Raw genomic sequence first — 19,089 nt, forward strand, 5'->3', positions numbered from 1 at the left:
CCAGTGTCGCCCTACAGTCCGGAGCTCCCAGTGTCGCCCTACAGTCCGGAGCTCCCAGAGTCACCCGCCTGTCCTCCGGCGCAGCCAGAGTCGCCCGCCTGTCCTCCGGCGCAGCCAGAGTCGCCCGCCTGTCCTCTGGCGCAGCCAGAGTCGCCCTCCAGTCCGGGGCCCACGGCGAGAGACACAGACACGGAAATCCCTCGCCATCCTTCGCCGCTCCAGAGCCGCCACCGTGGAGAAATGCCCACCCAGACCCTCCCCTATAGGTTCAGATTTTGCGGCCGGAGTCCGCAACTTTGGGGGGGGGGGGGGTACTGTCACGCCCTGACCTGTGAGAGCCTTTTTATGTCTCTATTTAGGTTTGGTCAGGGTGAGATTTAGGTGGGCATTCTATGTCCTTTTTTCTATGCTTTGTATTTCTTTGTTTTGGCCTGGTATGGCTCTCAATCAGGGACAGCTGTACATCGTTGTCGCTGATTGGGAGTCATACTTAGGCAGCCTATTTTCCTTTGGGGTTTGTGGGTAGTTAATTTTTGTTTAGTCATTTGTTACCTGACAGAACTGTTTGGCTGTTGTCTTTTGTTTATTTTGTAAAGTGTTCTCTTTTTACATTAAATTTCAAAGATGAGCACTAACCACACTGCGCCTTGGTCTACTCCATTCAACAGCCGTTACAAGGGAATAGGGTAGCATTTGAGATGCACCCTGACTCCCCCTGGGGAACCTAAACAACGAGGGGGCTCCAGGCTAAAATTGTTCCTAAAAAAACACCCTCTCCAATCCTGGGTCTAACACTGAAAATGCTGCATCGGCTCCATAGCAAAAACACTCTCGCCCCTCTGTGTCTGAAACTACTGAATATCTCCCTCTCCCTTGGCTTCTGGAACCACAACACATATTCTGACTCACCTGCCTGTGCACTGAAACAGTGTATTTACAGGCATAGCCGAAGGGTGCATATGGTAGACTGTGTATACTGCATGAATTGTTAAATTGTGACGTCACATCCATAAGCAGATTTGTGAAATGTATCAGATGCTGTTCTAAACCAATGCCAGTGAGCTAGTCTCTTCCTCTCTCAGCTGTCTCTGCTCTGACACTAAACTCCTCTCTCACCCGTCTCTGCTCTGACACTAAACTCCTCTCTCACCTGTCTCTGCTCTGACACTAAACTCCTCTCTCACCTGTCTCTGCTCTGACACTAAACTCCTCTCTCACCTGTCTCTGCTCTGACACTAAACTCCTCTCTCACCTGTCTCTGCTCTGACACTAAACTCCTCTCTCACCTGTCTCTGCTCTGACACTAAACTCCTCTCTCACCTGTCTCTGCTCTGACACTAAACTCCTCTCTCACCTGTCTCTGCTCTGACACTAAACTCCTCTCTCACCTGTCTCTGCTCTGACACTAAACTCTTCTCTCAGCTCCTCTTGTGACACCCTAAAACGTTCTATGCAGCAGTACAGAAAATTGACCGCAAATGGACCAAATCCAGATCTGATCTACAGAAACGTGGGGGGTCATTTTTCAGTCCTCTGAAAATGTAGAGAATCGAGTTGTATTAAACTCAATGGTGCCAAAGACGCACAACGTCACTATCATTAATGCATGGATTTGATTTTAGAGTAATTTGCATTAAGGGGGCTGAATAGCTGAGAGCTGAGTTTTTGTTAATACACAGTCGGACATGTCAAAGCAACTGTGAAAGTAACTATACCCAACTATACACAGAGTCACCCAGTTACCTGCATGGAGTCTGCATGAAGACTTTGCTTGGCCTGTCCAAATGAAACCCATGATGGTAGTGATTATGACTCTACCTTGTTTGGTAATATAGGACACACACACAGATAGCCCTGGATAAACAGTCCCTTCCTCCTCTCTATTATGCAGTCCCTATCCCCCACCCACTCTCCAACTGAAGACAAGCCAAACAGTGGTGGCCCAAGACACGCCCTGGCCCCTGGCCACTCAGCAGCATCAGACCAGAGCACAGTGAACTGTAACTCTCCATTCATTCCCTCATCTGTCTCCCCAGTCCTCTCTGTAAAGGGCACGGCCATCCCTCAATGTGCCAGTGATTATATACACCATGCATCAGACCACAGCAGCAACAGGCAACAAAGACATCCAGGGGCCTGGATTATATCACTGTTCTGAAGCAGAATTATTCAATAAAAGATTGTAAAAGCTCCACAAAAGCATTTTATTGTTCTACTTGCTCTGTGGAGTGGGGATTTTGTTTATTCTATGGTAACAGGCTGTCAGGGAAAGAGAGAGGAGGGAAGGAGAGAGAGAGTAGGGAGGGAGGGAGAGAGAGTAGGGAGGGAGGGAGAGGAAGTAGGGAGGGAGAGAGAGATAGTAGGGAGGGAGAGAGAGTAGGGAGGGAGGGAAAGAGAGTAGAGAGGGAGAGATGGGAGAGTGGGGAGGGAGAGAGGGAGAGAGAGTAGGGAGGTAGAAAGAATTTGACATACATACTGACTGTCCAGAGCAAGGTTATTATGGTTTTGTGATTTAATATTATTTTTTCTAACTATTAATTTTTTGATTTTTATTATAAATTCAGTTAAGTTTCAGTTAGTTTTACTCAATTTATTTACTTTCAGTTTGATAAAAAAAAACATTTATATTTCATTTTTAAATTATTTATAGTAGTTTTAGTTTTAGGGATTATGCGTGGGAGGCTAGGAACCATTTACAGTGCCTTCAGAAAGTATTCACACACCTTCCCTTTTCCACATTTTGTTGTGTTGCAGCCTGAATTTAAAATTGATTAAACTGAGATTTTGTGTCACTGGCCTACACACAATACCCCATAATGTCAAAGTGGAATTATGTTTTTAGAAAAGTTTTACAATGTAATTAAAAATTAAGCTGAAATGTCGAGTCAATAATTATTCAGACTCTTTGTTATGGCAAGCCGAAAAAAGTTCTGGAGTAAAAATGTGATTAACAAGTCACATAATAAGTTGCATGGACTCACTCTCTGTGCAATAATAGTATTTAACATGATTTTTGAATGACTTCCTCATTTCTGTACCCCACACATACAATTATCTGTAAAATCCCTCAGTCGAGCAATGAATTTAAACCACAGATTCAACCACTAAAGAAGGAAGCCTGTACAGAATACAAATATTCCAAAACATGCATCCTGTTTGCACGAAGGCACTAAAGTAAAACTGCGACAACAACATTTTTTTTAAATAACCTGAATACTGAGCGTTATGTTTGGGGCAAATCCAACACAACACATCACTGAGTACTACTCTTCATATTTTCAAGCATGGTGGTGGCTGCATCATATTATGGGTATGCTTGTCATTGGAAAGGACTAGGGAGTTTTTTGGGGGGATAAAAATAAACGTAATTGAGCTAAGCGCAGGCAAAATCCGAGAGGAATGCCTGGTTCAGTCTGCTTTCCAACAGACACTGGGAGACAAATGCACCTTTTAGCAGGAAAATCATCTAAAACACAAGGCCAAATATACAGTTGCTTACCAAGACAACATGGAATGTTCCTGAGTGGTCTAGTTACAGTTCTGACTTAAATCGGCTTGAAAGTCTATGGCAAGACTTGAACATGGCTTTCTAGCAATGATCAACAACCAACTTGATAGAGCTTAAAGAATTGTTTTTTTTAAGTATAATGTGCAAATATTGTACACAGCTGTAATCGCTGTCAAAGGTGATTCTAACATGTATTGACTTAGGGGTGTGAATACTTATGTAAATTAGATATTTCTGTATATAATTTTCAATAACTTTGCAAACATTCCTTAAAACAAGTTTTCACTTTGTCATTATGGGGTATTGTATGTAGATGGGTGAGAGAAAAAATATATTGAATCCAGGCTGTAACTCAACAGAATGTGGAATACGTCTGAAGGCACTGTATGTGTTGAAGGCCTGTAGTTATTTTATTATTTTATGGGGAGGGGGCACTTCTTGCCACTGGGGGGCAGTTATACATAAGGTGATGGGCCAGGACCATAGACTTGGATAGACATAACATCTCTATATCTGTGTCATGATGGCGTCGGTGACAGGATGGGCAGCGCCATTGAGGCCATCTCCATCTTGAAATAGTCCATTTTCTTCTTCACAAGTAAAATGAATTTGCTGATCCCTCCTGATGACCCAGCTGTCCTGACTCTAACCTGGGTCATCAGGAGGGATCAGCCAATGAAGTTGGAAGTCCTACCCAGCTGACTAAATCAAAATGGAAAAAGTCCTCAATGACCCTGCTCATGCTAACAAAGAATTTTTGCCACTAGAGGACTCCATACAACTCCATAGCCAGGACAAAGGTTTGTTTAGGTTTAAATTATGAATCAATCCTAATGTGACTTGGATTTAAAGGTCCCTAGACTGGTGCAATAAATATAGTGGAAGGAAACTCCCATGTTTACTCCAATCCAATGCTTTATTTGACTTTAGTAGGAGATGTACCTTTACCTTTATCTGACAGAAAGAGAGAGGGAAAAAATACAAATTAAGTCATGGCACATTCAATTTGTTATGTTTATGTAATTTTAAACATGTATCACTATCCAGAGAGACATAAGGGATTGTAAAATACTCTGTTTCACGGAAACCTGGCTCTCCGGTTATATACTGTCGGAGTCGGTCCAGCCATCTGGATTCTCAGTCCATCGTGCCGACAGGAATAAACATCTCTCCGGGAAGAAGAAGAGCGGGGATGTATGTTTCATGATTAACGAATCGTAATAACATTAACAACTTGTAATAACATACAGGGACTCAAGTCCTTTAGTTCACCCGAACTACAATACCTCACAATTGAATGCCAACCGTATTATCTCCCAATAGAATTCTCTTCGGTTATTGTCACAGCCGTGTCACAGCCCCCCTCAAGCCGATATCACGATGGCCATCAAGGAACTTCACTGGACTTCACGCAAACTGGAAACCACGAGGTTGCATTTATTGTAGCTGGGGATTTTAACGAAGTCAATTTGAGGAAAAGGCTTCCTAAATTCTGTCAGCATATCGACTGCAGCACTCACACTGGGAAAGCACTCGACCATTGCTACTCCAACTTCCGGGATGCATACAAGGCCCTCCCACGTCCTGCTTTCGGCAAATCTGACCACGACTCCATTTCGCTCCTCCCTTCCAATAGGCAGAAACTCAAACAGGAAGTACCCGTGCTAAGGACTATTCAACGCTGGTCTGACCATTCGGAATCCACGCTTCAAGATTGTTTTGATCATGCGGACTGGGATATGTTCCGAATAGCTTCGGGGGAATAATATTGACTTGTACACCGAGACGGTTACTGAGTTTATTAATAAGTGTATAGGAGGTGTTGTACCCACTGTGACTATTAAAACCTACCCTAATCAGAAACCGTGGATAAATGGCAGCATTCGCACTAAACTGATAGCGCGAACCACCGTATTGAACCATGGTAAGGTGACTGGGAATATGGCAGAATAATAACAGAGTGGTCATTTTCTCCGTAAGGCAATCAAACAGAGTCGCAATTCAACAGCTCAGACACAAGATGTATGTGGCAGGGTCTACAGTCAATCCCAGACTACAAAAGGAAAACCAGCTATGCCGCAGACACCGACGCCTTGCTCCAAGACAAGCTAAACACTTCTTTGCCCGCTTTGAGGATAATACAGTGCCACTGACGCGGCCAGCTACCAAGGACAGTGGGCTCTCCTTCTCCGTGGTTGACGTGAGTAAGACAGCATCCCTAGACACGTCCTCAAAGCATGCGCAGACCAGCTGGCTGGTGTGTTTACGGACATATTAAATCATTCCCTATCCCAGACTGCTGTCTCCACATGCTTCAAGATGGCCACCAATGTCCCTGTTCCCAAGACTGCAAAGGACCATCGCCCCGTAGCACTCACTTCTGTCATCATGAAGTGCTTTGAGAGACTATTCAAGGATCATATCACCTCTACCTTACCTGCCACCCTAGACCCACTTCAATTTGCTTACCGCCCCAATAGGTCCACAGACGATGCAATCGCCGTCACACTGCACACTGCCCTTCCCATCTGGACAAGAGGAATACCTATGTAAGAATGCTGTTCATTGACTATAGCTCAGCATTCAACACCATAGTACCCTCCAAGGTCAACATTAAGTTCGAGGCCATGGGTCTGAACCCTGTCCTGTGCAATTGTGTCCTGGACTTCCTGACGGGCCGCCCCCAGGTGGTGAAGGTAGGAAACAACACCTACACTTCACTGATCCTCAACACTGGGGCCCCACAAGGGTGCGTGCTCAGTCCCCTCCTGTATTCCCTGTTCACCCATGACTGCGTGGCCATGCACGCCTCCAACTCAATCATCAAGTTTGCAGATGACACAACAGTAGCAGGCTTGATTAACAACAACGATGAGACAACCTACAGGGAGGAGGTGAGGGCTCTGGGAGTGTGGTGTCAGGAAAATAACCTCTCACCCAACGACCACGAAACAAAGGAGATGATCGTGGACTTCAGGAAACAACAGAGGGAGCACCCCCCGATCCACTTCGACGGGACACCAGTGGAGAAGGTGGAAAGTTATTCGGTGTACACATCACGACAAACTGAAATGGTCCACCCACACAGACAGTGTGGTGAAGAAGGCGCAACAGAGTTTGGCTTGTCACCTAAAACCCTCACAAACTTTTATAGATGCACAATTGAGAGCATCCTGTCGGGCTGTTATGGCAACTGCACCGCCCACAACGGCAAGGCTCTCCAGAAGGTGGTGCGGCCTGGACAACAGATCACTGGGGGCAAACTAACTGCCCTTCAGGACACCTACTGGACCCGATGTCACAGGAAGGCCAAAAAGATCATCAAGGACAACAACCACCCGAGCCACTGCCTGTTCACCCTGCTATCATCCAGAAGGCGAGGTCAGTACAGGTGCATCAAAGCTGGGACCGAGAGACTGAAAATAGCTTCTATCTCAAGGCCATCAGACTGTTAAATAGCCAACACTAGCACAGAGAGGCTGCAGCCTACATACAGAGACTTGAAATCATTGGCCACTTTAATAAATGGAACACTAGTCACTTTAAATAATGTCACTTTAATAATGTTTACATATCTTGCATTACTCATCTCATATGTATATACTGTATTAAATACTATACTCAGTCTATGCTACTCTGACATTGCCCGTCCATATATTTATATATTTTTAATTCCATTCCTTTACTTAGATTTGTGTGTATTAGGTATTTGTTGTGAAATTGTTAGATATTACTTGTTAGATACTGCTGCACTGTCGAAACTAGAAGCACAAGCATTTCGCTGCACCCGCAATAACATCTGCTAAACACATGTATGTGACAAATAACATTTTATTTTATTTGAGTATGAGTGTACACATACCCCCCTTTACCTCTTCCAGGTATTTCCGCAGTTCACACGGGGCACTTAATGCTCTGCCAGGTTGACCCTTCGGCTGGACAGTGACCCCAGACACAATCTTCGATGCAAAGAAGCTATATTTCTGAAGTACTGTGGTCAAGATCCTTGCTGGATTCATCTGGCTGGCATCTTCCTGGTGTCCTGCTGCTCCATGGCTGTATTCTCTGATTTGCTGATGTAAAAAAAAACTCTGCTTCCCTCTAGAGTCGGGACGATACCAGCATCGCGATACTTGTTAGTAAAGTGGCAACCGGATTTTTAAAAAAGCCCTAATGTTGGAAACAAACAAAATTATGTTGTCATCCAGTCACATTTATTTATTTTACAAGCTATAGTACACAATATTTTACATTCAGCAGGTTTTTGAAGGACCAAAGAGTTTGGTCTGCTTCCTGTTTTCATTTTTGCCATGGAAAAAATATTGCAATACTGGTATTGTCACAGATTTACTTCCCTCATCAGTGGCTCCATGTCTGTTGAGCAAAGTTCCAGAGCCGCACTTGGATCCATCAGGCAATCTGCTGCAAATGTTATATGGAAGTCGGATGCCAAAGGATTCAGTATGCATGCGAAGCGCTCACACATTGACTTCAGGAGGACCTGTGCCAACTGTTTTGCAATAGTAGTTGACTGCAAGTGTGCTTCAAGGTTGAGAAGGCACGGCACCACATCAGACAGTGACTGGCTGTCAGTTTGAAATTTGTTGGTGTGGATAGCGAACAGCTCTAGCAACTTCACAAGCTGCTCTAGCTTGGCCCAATCACTGGTCAGCAAGTTGGTCGGTGTTGATTGTGAATGGCTTCAGCAGCTTTACAAGCTGTTTTAGCTTTGCCCACTCATGCTCTGTGCTCGCCCTCGGATTTCTTCCATGTTAGCTAATGATAGTAATAAACTGGCTAGGCCTATTTGAAACATTGGCATCTACTGGCAGCATTTATCCACCAGATTCAGAAGCTCGAAAACCCCATTTGAAATATTTTTTGAAAACCCCAAAAGATTTTTGTTCACTTTAGAAGAAAAAACTAAAACTAAACAATCTATTCTAATTAGTGATTTTTTTTTCAATTTGTATTTTTATTTCAGTTTACTAAATCGTTTTTCCTATTAAATTTTTTATTTTAGTTTTGTTTACTATAATAACCTTTGTCAAGTGTAAACTGAATCTAATTGGTCACACACATACACCATTTAAAGCCACAGTGATACAGCTGTAGGGTGAATCAGATTTTTTTATTTAACATTTATTTAACTAGGCAAGTCAGATAAGAACAAATTCTTATTTACAATGACGGCCTACACCGGCTAAACCTGAACGATGCTGGGTCAATTGTGCGCCGCCCTATGGGACTCCCAATCACGGCTGGGTGTGATACAGCCTGGATCGGCTGATGCCACTAGAAGCTGGCAGAGGCTACCTTATGCAGAGATGATACCAGTTCAGGACTCCCTGGGTGTGGGTCTGCTTTCCTATCTGTGGGTGGGGGGACAGGCTGTGCAACCTTGGCAACCCAACGTGAAGTCAGTCAACAAAACAATTCCCCATGACATTGGATTTAGGTTAAAAGTTGGCTGAAGAAAAAAAGGTTCACTAATGTTGTTGACATTTTGCAAATGAAATCAGTTTTCCACATTGATTAAACGTCATCACATTAAATTGTTTGTTGAAATGAAGTGGAAACAACGTTGATTCAATGTCATTTCAACAACATCTATGTGATGATGTTTAATCAACGTGGAAAACTGATTGGATTTGCAAAAAGTCATCAACGCTGTTTTTTTGCCAACTTTTAACCTAAATCCAATGACAAGGTGAATTGTTTTGTTGACTTGAACTAGAATTCACGTTAGTTGACAACTCAACCAAATGCAGCAGCTACTCTTCCTTGGGTCCACACAAAACATGAAACATGACATAATACAGAACATCCACAGACAACAGCTCAAGGACAGAACTACATAATTATTTTTAAATGGCAAAAGGCACACGTAGCCTACATATCAATACATACACACGAACTATCTAGGTCAAATAGGGGAGAGGCGTTGTGCCGTGAGGTGTTACTTTGTCTAATTTTCAAAACCAGGTTTGCTGTTCACTTGCGCAATTTGAGATGGAATGGAGTTCCATGCAATAATGTCTCTATATAATACTGTATGCTTTCTTGGATTTGTTCTGGATTTGAGGACTGTGAAAAGACCCCTGGTGTCATGTCTGTTGTGGTAGGTGTGTGTGTCCGAACTGTGTGTATGTTGAATATGCAAACTATTTGTAATTTTCAACACATTCATGTTTTTTATAAAAAGAAGAAGTGATGCAATCAGTCTCTCCTTAACTCTTAACCAAGAGAGACTGGCATGCATAGTATTTATATCTGCCCTCCGATTACAATGAAGAGCAAGACGTGCCACTCTGTTCTGGGCCAGCTGCAGCTTAACTAGGTCTTTCCTTGCAGCACTCGACCACACGACTGGACAATAATCAAGATTAGACAAAACTAGTGTCTGCAGGACTTGCTTTTTTGAGTGTGGTGTCAAAAAAGCAGAGCATCTCTTTATTACGAACAGACCTCTTCCCATCTTTACAACCATTGAATCTATATGTTTTGACCATGACAGTTTACAATCTAAGGTAATGTCAAGTAATTTAGTTTCCACAATTTGTTCAACAGCCACACCATTCATGACCAGATTCAGCTGAGGTCTAGAACTTAGGGAACGATTTTTACCAAATACAATGCTCTTAGCTTTAGAGATGTTCAGGACCAGTTTATTACTGGCCACCCATTCTAAAACAAACTGCAACTCTTTGTTAAGGGTTTGAGTGACTTCGTTAGCTGTGGTTGCTGATGCGTATATGGTTGAATCATCAGCATACATGGACACACATGCTTTGTTTAATGCCAGTGGCAGGTCATTGGTAAAAATGGAAAAGAGTAGAGGGCCTAGAGAGCTGCCCTGCAGTACACTACACTTTACATGTTTGACATTAGAGAAGCTTCAATTAAAGAAAATCCTTTTGAGTTCCATTAGATAGATAGCTCTGAAACGACAATCTGGCAGAGATTGAAAAGCCATAACACAGATTTTTTCAAAAACAGATTATGGTCAATAATATCAAAGGCTGCACTGAAATCTAATAGTACAGCTCCCACAATCTTCTTATTATCAATTTCTTACAACCAATCATCAGTGATTTGTGTCAGTGCAGTACATGTTGAGTGGCCTCCATAAGCATGCTTGAAAGTCTGTTGTTAATTTGTTTACAGAGAAATAGTATTGTATTTGTTCAAACACAATTTTTTCCAACAGTTTGCTAACAGCTGGCAGCAAGCTTATAGGTCTGCTGTTAGAACTAGTAAAGGCCACTTTACCACTCTTGGGTAGCAGAATTACTTTGGCTTCCCTCCAGGCCTGAGAACAAAGTCTTTCTTCTAGGCTCACACTACATATATGACAGATATGAGTGGCTATAGAGTCAGCTACCATCCTCAGTAGCTTTCAATCAAAGTTGTCAATGCCAGGAGATTTGTCATTATTGATTGATAAGATTGATAACAATAATCTTTCCACCTCTCCCACACTAACTTAAAAAAATTCCAACTTGCAATGCTTTTCTTTCATGATTTGTTTTTTTATGCATGAATACGATGGCTCACTGTTCGTTGTTGGCATTTCCTGCCTAAGTTTGGCCAAATCATACAAATAATTGGCAACATCAAATGGTTTTGTGATGAATGAGCCATCTGATTCAATGAAAGATGGACTTGAATTTGTCTTTCTGCCCATCATTTCATTTAAAGTACTCCAAAGTTTTTTTTCCATCATTCTTTATATCATTGATCTTGGCTTCATAATACAGTTTCTTCTTATTTTTGTTAAGTTTTGTCACATCATTTCACAATTTGCAGTAAATCAGCCAGTCAGCTGTGCAGCCAGACTTAATAGCCACTAATTTTGCCCGATCTCTTTCAATCATACAGTTTTTCAATTCCTCATCAATCTATGGAGCCTTATCAGTTCTAACAGTCAGTTTCTTATTAACAGGTGCATGTTAATCAATAATTGGAAGAAGCAATTTCATAAATTCATCAAGTGCAGCATCTGGATGCTCCTTATTAATCACATCAGACCAACAAATATTTTTAACATCATCCACATAAGACACATAGCAAAATATTTTGTATGAGCTCTTATACACTATTTTAAGCCCATCTTTTGGAACTTTGGCTTTCCTGGATATAGCCACTATATTGTGATCACTGCATCCAATGGGTACGGATACAGCTGTATTAGTAAAAATGTGATTGATACATGTGGATAATCTTGTTCCTGTAGTGTTTGTAAAGATCCTGGTAGGTTGATTAATAATCTGAAACAGATTACAGGCACTGGTTACAGTGAGAAGCTTCCTCTTGAGCGGACAGCTTGATGAAAACCAGTCAATATTCAGGTACCCAAGAAAGTACACCTCTCTGTTTACATCACATACACTATCAAGCATTTCACACATGGGTTAGGTCTATTAATAGCATCGCTATATTTTTCCTATTCCTTAATTGTTTGAAACCTGGATGTTTTACTTCATATTATGAGGCATGTCTTACCTTGCTTCAAAGTAGCCTGTAGCCAAAATCCCACCATAGAAATGTGGAGGCAATTGTCTTGTAAAGACTATTCCACGTTGGTTCAAGTTCATTTCACAAAAATTACGTAGAAACAACGTTGATTCAACAAGTGTGTGTCCAGTTGGTTCCTGTTCTATTGGTTTTCTTTCAACTTTTTTTCATTGTCTTGCAGCCAAAGGCATTATCATAGTCATATTAGCAACCCATGATAGTTGTTGCATCTGTAACCGATGTGAAATGGCTAGCTAGTTAGCGGGGTGCGTGCTAATAGCGTTTCAATTGGTGATGTCACTCGCTCTGAGACCTTGAAGTAGTTGTTCCCCTTGCTCTGCAAGGGCCGTGGCTTTTGTGGAGTGATGGGTAACGATGCTTCGAGGGTGGCTGTTGTTGATGTGTGCAGAGGATTCCTGGTTCGAGCCCAGGTAGGGGCGAGGAGAGGGACGAAAGCTATACTGTTACACATCTTTAGATCTCCTCTCTTTCTAATTTCTAATTATTTCCATCTTTTGTCCAAGAAACTACTGCAGTGGCATTTTAGAACAGTGTTTTACCGCAAATTGCATTATGGAACATTCACGCGTAGACCTAGCGCCTTGTTCACATTGCTGCACCAAATTGTGAAGAAATAATAGTTTATCAACATTTTAAGCAAAATATTCTTATCTGTTCCATCAGCTTTATTAATTGGTACATCATATACTTCCATTACACTACTTTGATATGCATTGTGGGGATTAAGAAGTGAGTATATGCAATGTACACTGCAAAATAAGTGGGTATACAGTGTATACTTGTGTATAACCTCATATTACCAACAGCCACTCTCTCAGTGACAGTCTGTACACTGACTAAAATCCCCATACAGGAACAGGGGAAATTGTAATCTCTGACATGCAGATTAAAAATGCATGCAACTGGAATAACACTGGTTCAAATGGTGGCACCGACAATAATGTCAGTGTGTCTGTGCAGTGGTAGGCCTATCATAGAAGTAAGTCTATGGCTTCAATTAAATGTGATATGACCAATAACCAAAGTGTGGCAGGAACTCAACTCATCCTTGTGGCTGACAAGTATTAACAAAGACCAAATACAGTGAAAAAATATATGTCAGCCATAAAATAATGTGTTATTGCATCTTTATAAAATAGCTATAGTGTTATATATGTTGCAGTGAGGCAATCATCTGGATATACAGTGGGGTCCAATAATTATTGGCACCTTTGATAATGATAAGCAAAAATAAATCATGCAAATACTGAGCTATATTGTATGTTCAAAAAATGTATTTTATACGAATACAATTGCTCAGAGAAAGATATTCAGTTTAACAAGTAATAAAACAAAATCTAAAAAAGATATGTGTCAAAATGATTGCCACCCGTTTTCAGTACTTGAGGCCAGCACCCACACTTGCGAGGATAACGACAGACACTGAGCCTTTTTCCAAAATGTTTTATGAGATTGGAGAACACATTGGGAGGGATATTAAACTATTCCTCCATACAGAATATTTCCAGATCCTTGATATCTTTGTCTGCGCTTATGTACTGCCCTCATCGATTCAAACCATAGGTTTTCAATAGGGTTCAAGTCCAGAGACTGAGATGGCCATTGCGAAATATTGATTTTGTGGTCAATTAACAATTTCTTTGTGGATTTTGATGTATGCCTAACACATAACAATGATAGGCTAAATACATTTTATTGAAACTGTAAAACAAGGTTATATTACCTGAAGTTCACACCAAGCGACTTCTACCCAGGTATCTGTGTCCAGACCTTTGTAGACAGTCTTGAAAGACCCTCTCCCGAGCTCAGTATCGAACTTGAGAAACCGGCCCCCGGGTGAGGTGGACACGGCTTTCATCTCGTTCTCATCCTCGTTTTCATCACTCCCAGCTTTCCCAGTGGTGTCAGGCGACGGTACAGCTGCATCATCTAGTTTTGTCTCGGCCTCGCTCCTCTCCTTCTCCTCATCCGCGCTCACGCTTTCAGTTGCGCTGTCCTTCTGCCCCACTTGGCTCTCGGTGCTCGAGCTCTCCTGGACCTGGAAAGCCACGCGTGGTCCGATCGCGAGGGTTCGGGTTCGGTCCACGATGGTGCGCAGGTGAACGCTGAGCACTGGAGTGCTGTTCCCGCATTCTGGCGCGTCCAACGCTTGGTCGTCCGCGTCCGAAAACCACAAACTTCTGCGAATGAACCTCTGGCGGACGAGTCCCCGGTAGTCCGATAAGGGATACGCGCTCGGGTCGCTTGCCCCACGCAGCACTGCAGTTTCTATGTTGACATTCCTCTGTCCACCGTTCTCATAGATAAGCCTCTTGTCATTGATGTCAGAGTCTAAATTGGGAACCGAGGAGAATGTGGATCCAAGTGGCGGGTCCGAGCCCGAGTCGTCCCCGGAATCCATCCCCGGGAAATGTTTAGACACTTACCGGTGACATTCAGAGGCGACAACTATCATGGTCCTTCCCCAGCGGTGAGGGGCTGCATACCTTCAACGTTCGCCTGCACTGACGCAGTTAGGAAGCTATACTATCCCTAAAATAATAATCTCACCTGAGATATCTGGCATATTTATAAAATACCAATTGATGACAAATTCTTGTAACAGGTGCAATGGTGCCACTGCTTGATTTAATGCGGCTCAGCTTATCACAAATCCAGCCAGCCAGCCAATTGAAATGTTGCATTAATACATTACAATGTAATTCATTCCTTTTGTATGCAGTTTATTGCAACATTGCTTTCTCAACTGATCAAATTGGTTACAGTGTAGAATCAGAACTCGTGGTAGGTAGAACTGCTACAATAAACACTCACGGACAGTTGTCGTGCCAGGATAGTTCCCTGTCTCTCTCTAATCCCTCAAAAGAACCATCACATGGAAATGTGAGGTGCGCAACTGTGACCACTATAATCGTAAACTAGTCGATCCCGTAGCTGGTTATTGAGTATTCATGACAGTTTTTTCTTGGTTTAAAAGCTGAATGAAGTCAGGGACGTGTGACCTCCACATCAAGCATCGTCCCCATCGCATCACTCCGTTAACTATTCGCCTCCGCTGGGGAGAAGTTCCTCTGTTCAGCGGTGTCCAAGAGCGGAATAGAAGCGATTAGATTGTTTGCTCACTGCGGCACGGTATTCTCCCAGTGTGGATGACGTGCTCAGGGCATCTCACCGTTCGTTCGGGCTGAATTTGTGCGGTGTCTCTCTCAAATTACACTTTCCACTGCAAGGAGACAAGTCAATTTTAAAGACACACATCCACGCCCCTAGCAACAACACATATCCAATAAATGCACACGTTTTTAGGCGGTACCGTTCAGCCTCCGTGACAGGGGTTGTTATGGACCGACCACCACTCTCTGTGTCCTCCCATCCTCTGCATGACGCTTCGGCAGCCTATAGGAGGTTGACGTTCCCCTGTTCTCGGCAGAAATCTGCAAATTATAGCCAATATGTGATCATTATAGAATAACTGCCTATTATTTTATATTCTACTGAATTTAACTCGACTATTGTTAAGAAACCTAAAACGAATCAAACAGAAAATTGTCCAAACACACCTACACCAGTCTACTCTCCCCCCTCTATCGCTCTGGCCCTACCTACCCTCACACAAGAAGAACCTACTCCAGTACCAACGCCCACCCCACAACCATGGGAGTGGGATCCATATGACTATAAACTACCAGAAGAAATCATGGCTCCTATGGGGCCAGTGATGGACTATGATGTTATTGACTTTGATAATCTACATGACTTTCAATGGACGCCTTGGGACAGAACTCAAGATGACACAGATACAGCCACAACCACATCTGACGCACCACTTCCTGACGAAGATAGAGCTGACAGTACAGACTCTCAGCAACAGCAGCAGCAAGAGCCACAGTGTGAAGATGACGAAGTTGACATGATGATTGCTTCGCTTAACCTAGAATAGCTCTGGGTGCATTATTACTGATGTAGCTGTAATAGAAATGATTAAGATGACTTTGTTACCTAGCTAACTGTATTGTTTAATACGTAGCCAGTAATACAAGTACGCATTTAGTAGACAACTTAGAACTATATAAGGTTTAGTATAAATACATGCTTTGTGCAACTGTTCTGGGTTGAGTTGATGTTATACATACATCTGAGATACTGTTTAGTGTTCACCTTCCTAACGGATAGTAGATACTAAAGAGAGGCCTATCGTAGTACCTTTGTGGAGACGGGACTTAAGACAATCCAGGCAACGCTAACTGGCTGAGATATTTGTTGGTTAGTACCTAACTAGAGATATACATTGAACTGTTCATTCCGGTGACTGCGACATATACCTGATAGTCGAACCAGGTATCAAACCTTGTAAGGCTCAAGTAAGCATACGGAGAACAGTGTATCTGATCTAGGGGTATCAACATCTACTTGGTGGCAGTAAGCGGGATTTCTCCCTACACAAACTATCTACGGGCATTTTATTGAAAAGAACTCAAACCCAAGGAAACGGCTTTATTTCTGCATTAGAAGGAATAGCGCTTGACTAAGGTAATAACCATATTGTTATTGTTTAACATTGTATTGAGCTTGTGATGATTGATTTATGTATTGTTAAAACTGTTAATTGATTAAGAAATAAAACATTACTGTTCGAAGCGTTAGACCCTAGTTCTCAAGGGAGGACTAGACTAATTAGCTGAAAACATTAAGTAATCAAGTAGTCTGTGTGGAACATAGAATTATTTATATCTAATTCTCGGTAGCTGACAAGCTACTGCCTGACGGGGAAAGATTGGGTAATCTTTAGAAATTAGAAAACTAGACAAGGGTCTAGAACTAGGAAATTCCCTCAGGTAGAAGCAGAACCTTAGAATCGTCCACTGCTGTAAAACGTTAGTAGATAAGGGACTAGGCCGGTCACGCTTAACCGGTGCGAAGGAGTACTGGTCAATCCTTGGACGCCGGCGGGCCTGTAAACCCCCAGGAATAGTCATACCCCTCGTGACTATCACAGGACAAGGTAAGAGACTGTGGGTACGCCGGTAGTAAGACATCCACAGCAAGGCCACACGGACGGCCTTGGTCATTCAGTGAGGTGACCTGAACGCTCTCTAGTTAACGGCACAGAAGGTATCGGTAGGGCATCCGCCGGAGAGCAACAGTTGTTTCCTATACCCCCCTGGTTGGGAAATCACCGTGCCGTGACACTATAATATAATCGAATATAATATAGCTGAACATCATGCAAATGATCACTGATTAGAAATTGCTTGTTCTTGATGGGTGAACATATATATTGTATTCATTTTAGTTACATTCAACAGAATATAATAACATAGAATAGAATAGATTGGAATTAAATAGAATAGTGTACAAATTATAGCCTTAAAGTGTTCAGCGATGAGTAATTCCCACCGGGCACACACCGGTCATTTCAATGAAATTACATTGAACCAACGTGGAATAGACGTTGAAATGACGTCTGTGCCCAGTGGGATGTTTGATCTTGATAGGCTATAATATATATTTTATTCAGTTCAGTTCAGTACAGTTATTCCGTTATTATTTCTTATTGACGCCAATCTGTTGGATTTAAACATGAGGAGTGCTATTTTTGCCCGTGCAGAGTGTTCCACCTGTATGGAGAGTTACAGTGCATTCGGAAAGTATTCAGACCCCTTCACCTTTTCCACATTTTGTTACGTTACAGCTTTATTCTAAAATTGATTAAATTATTAGTTTTTCTCATGAATCTACACACAATACCGATAATGAAAAAGAAAAAACATGGTTGCAAATCTATTAAAATTAAGACAGAAACACCTTATTTACACAAGTATTCACACCCTTTGCTATAAGACTCGAAATTGAGCTCAGGTGCATCCTGTTTCCATTGATCATCCTTGAGATGTTTCTACAATTGGAGTCCACCTGTGGTAAATTCAATTGATTTGACATGATTTGGAAAGGCACACGCCTGTCTATATAAGGTCCCACAGTTGACAGTGCATGTCAGCAAAAATCAAGCCATGAGGCCGAAGGAATTGTCTGTAGAGCTCTGAGAGAGGATTGTGTCGAGGCACAGGTCTGGGGAAGGGAACCAACACATTTCTGCAGCATTGAAGGTCCCCAAGGACACAGTGCCCTCCATTATTCTTAAATGGAAGAAGTTTGGAACCACCAAGACTCTTACTAGAGCTGGTCGCCCAGCCAAACTGAGCAATCGGGGGTGAAGGGCCTTGGTCAGGGAGGTGACCAAGAACCTGATGGTCACTCTGACAGAGCTCCAGAGTTCCTACAGAGTCCTCCTTTCCAGAAGGACAGCCATCTCTGCAGCACTCCACCAATCAGGCCTTTATGGTAGAGTGGCCAGACAGAAGCCACATGACAGCCCATTTGGATTTGCCGAAAGGCACCTAAATGACTCTCAGAATATGAGAAACAAGATTCTCTGGTCTGATGAAACCTGAATGCCAGCGTCACGTTTGTCGGAAACCTGGCACCATCGCTACGGTGAAGCATGGTGATTGCAGCATCATGCTGTTGGGATGTTTTTCAGCGGCAGGGACTGGGAGACTAGTCAGGATCAAGGGAAAGATGAACGGAGCAAAGTATAGAGAGATCCTTGATGAAAACCTGCTCCAGAGTGCTCAGGACCTCAGACTGGGACGAAGGTTCACCTTCCAACAGGACAATGACCGTAAGCAAAGAGCAAAGACAACGCAGGAGTGACTTCGGGACAAGTCTCTGATTTTCCTTGAGTGACTCAGCCAGAGCCCGGACTTGAACCCAATCGAACATCTCTGGTGAGACCTGAAAATAGCTGTGCAGCAACGCTCCCCTTCCATCCTGAGGAAGCTTGAGAGGATCTGCAGAGAAGAATTGGAGAAACTCCCCAAATTGAGGTGTGCCAAGCTTGTAGCCAAAGGTGCTTCAACAAAGTACTGAGTAAAGGGTCTGAATACTTATGTAAATTTAATATGAACGTTTTTTATTTTTAATACATTTGGTAAAATGTCTTACTTTGTCATTATGGGGTATTGTGTGTAGAGAAAAAACGA

General features: G+C 42.6%; 1 protein-coding gene across 1 annotated transcript in view; it reads right to left on the reverse strand.

Annotated features, from left to right (window-relative positions):
* LOC115151181 (serine/threonine-protein kinase WNK2) overlaps positions 1–16,151 on the reverse strand; it is a 71,421-nt gene extending 55,270 nt beyond the window's left edge. The window contains exon 1 of the mRNA XM_029695192.1: positions 13,770–16,151. Within this exon, the coding sequence (XP_029551052.1) occupies positions 13,770–14,447 (678 nt within the window). The 5' untranslated portion in view covers positions 14,448–16,151. The remainder of the gene's footprint in view (positions 1–13,769) is intronic.
* Positions 16,152–19,089: the final 2,938 nt, after the last annotated feature.

Source organism: Salmo trutta, chromosome 16 (assembly GCF_901001165.1).
Source record: "Salmo trutta chromosome 16, fSalTru1.1, whole genome shotgun sequence".
Taxonomy (NCBI): Eukaryota; Metazoa; Chordata; class Actinopteri; order Salmoniformes; family Salmonidae; genus Salmo; species Salmo trutta.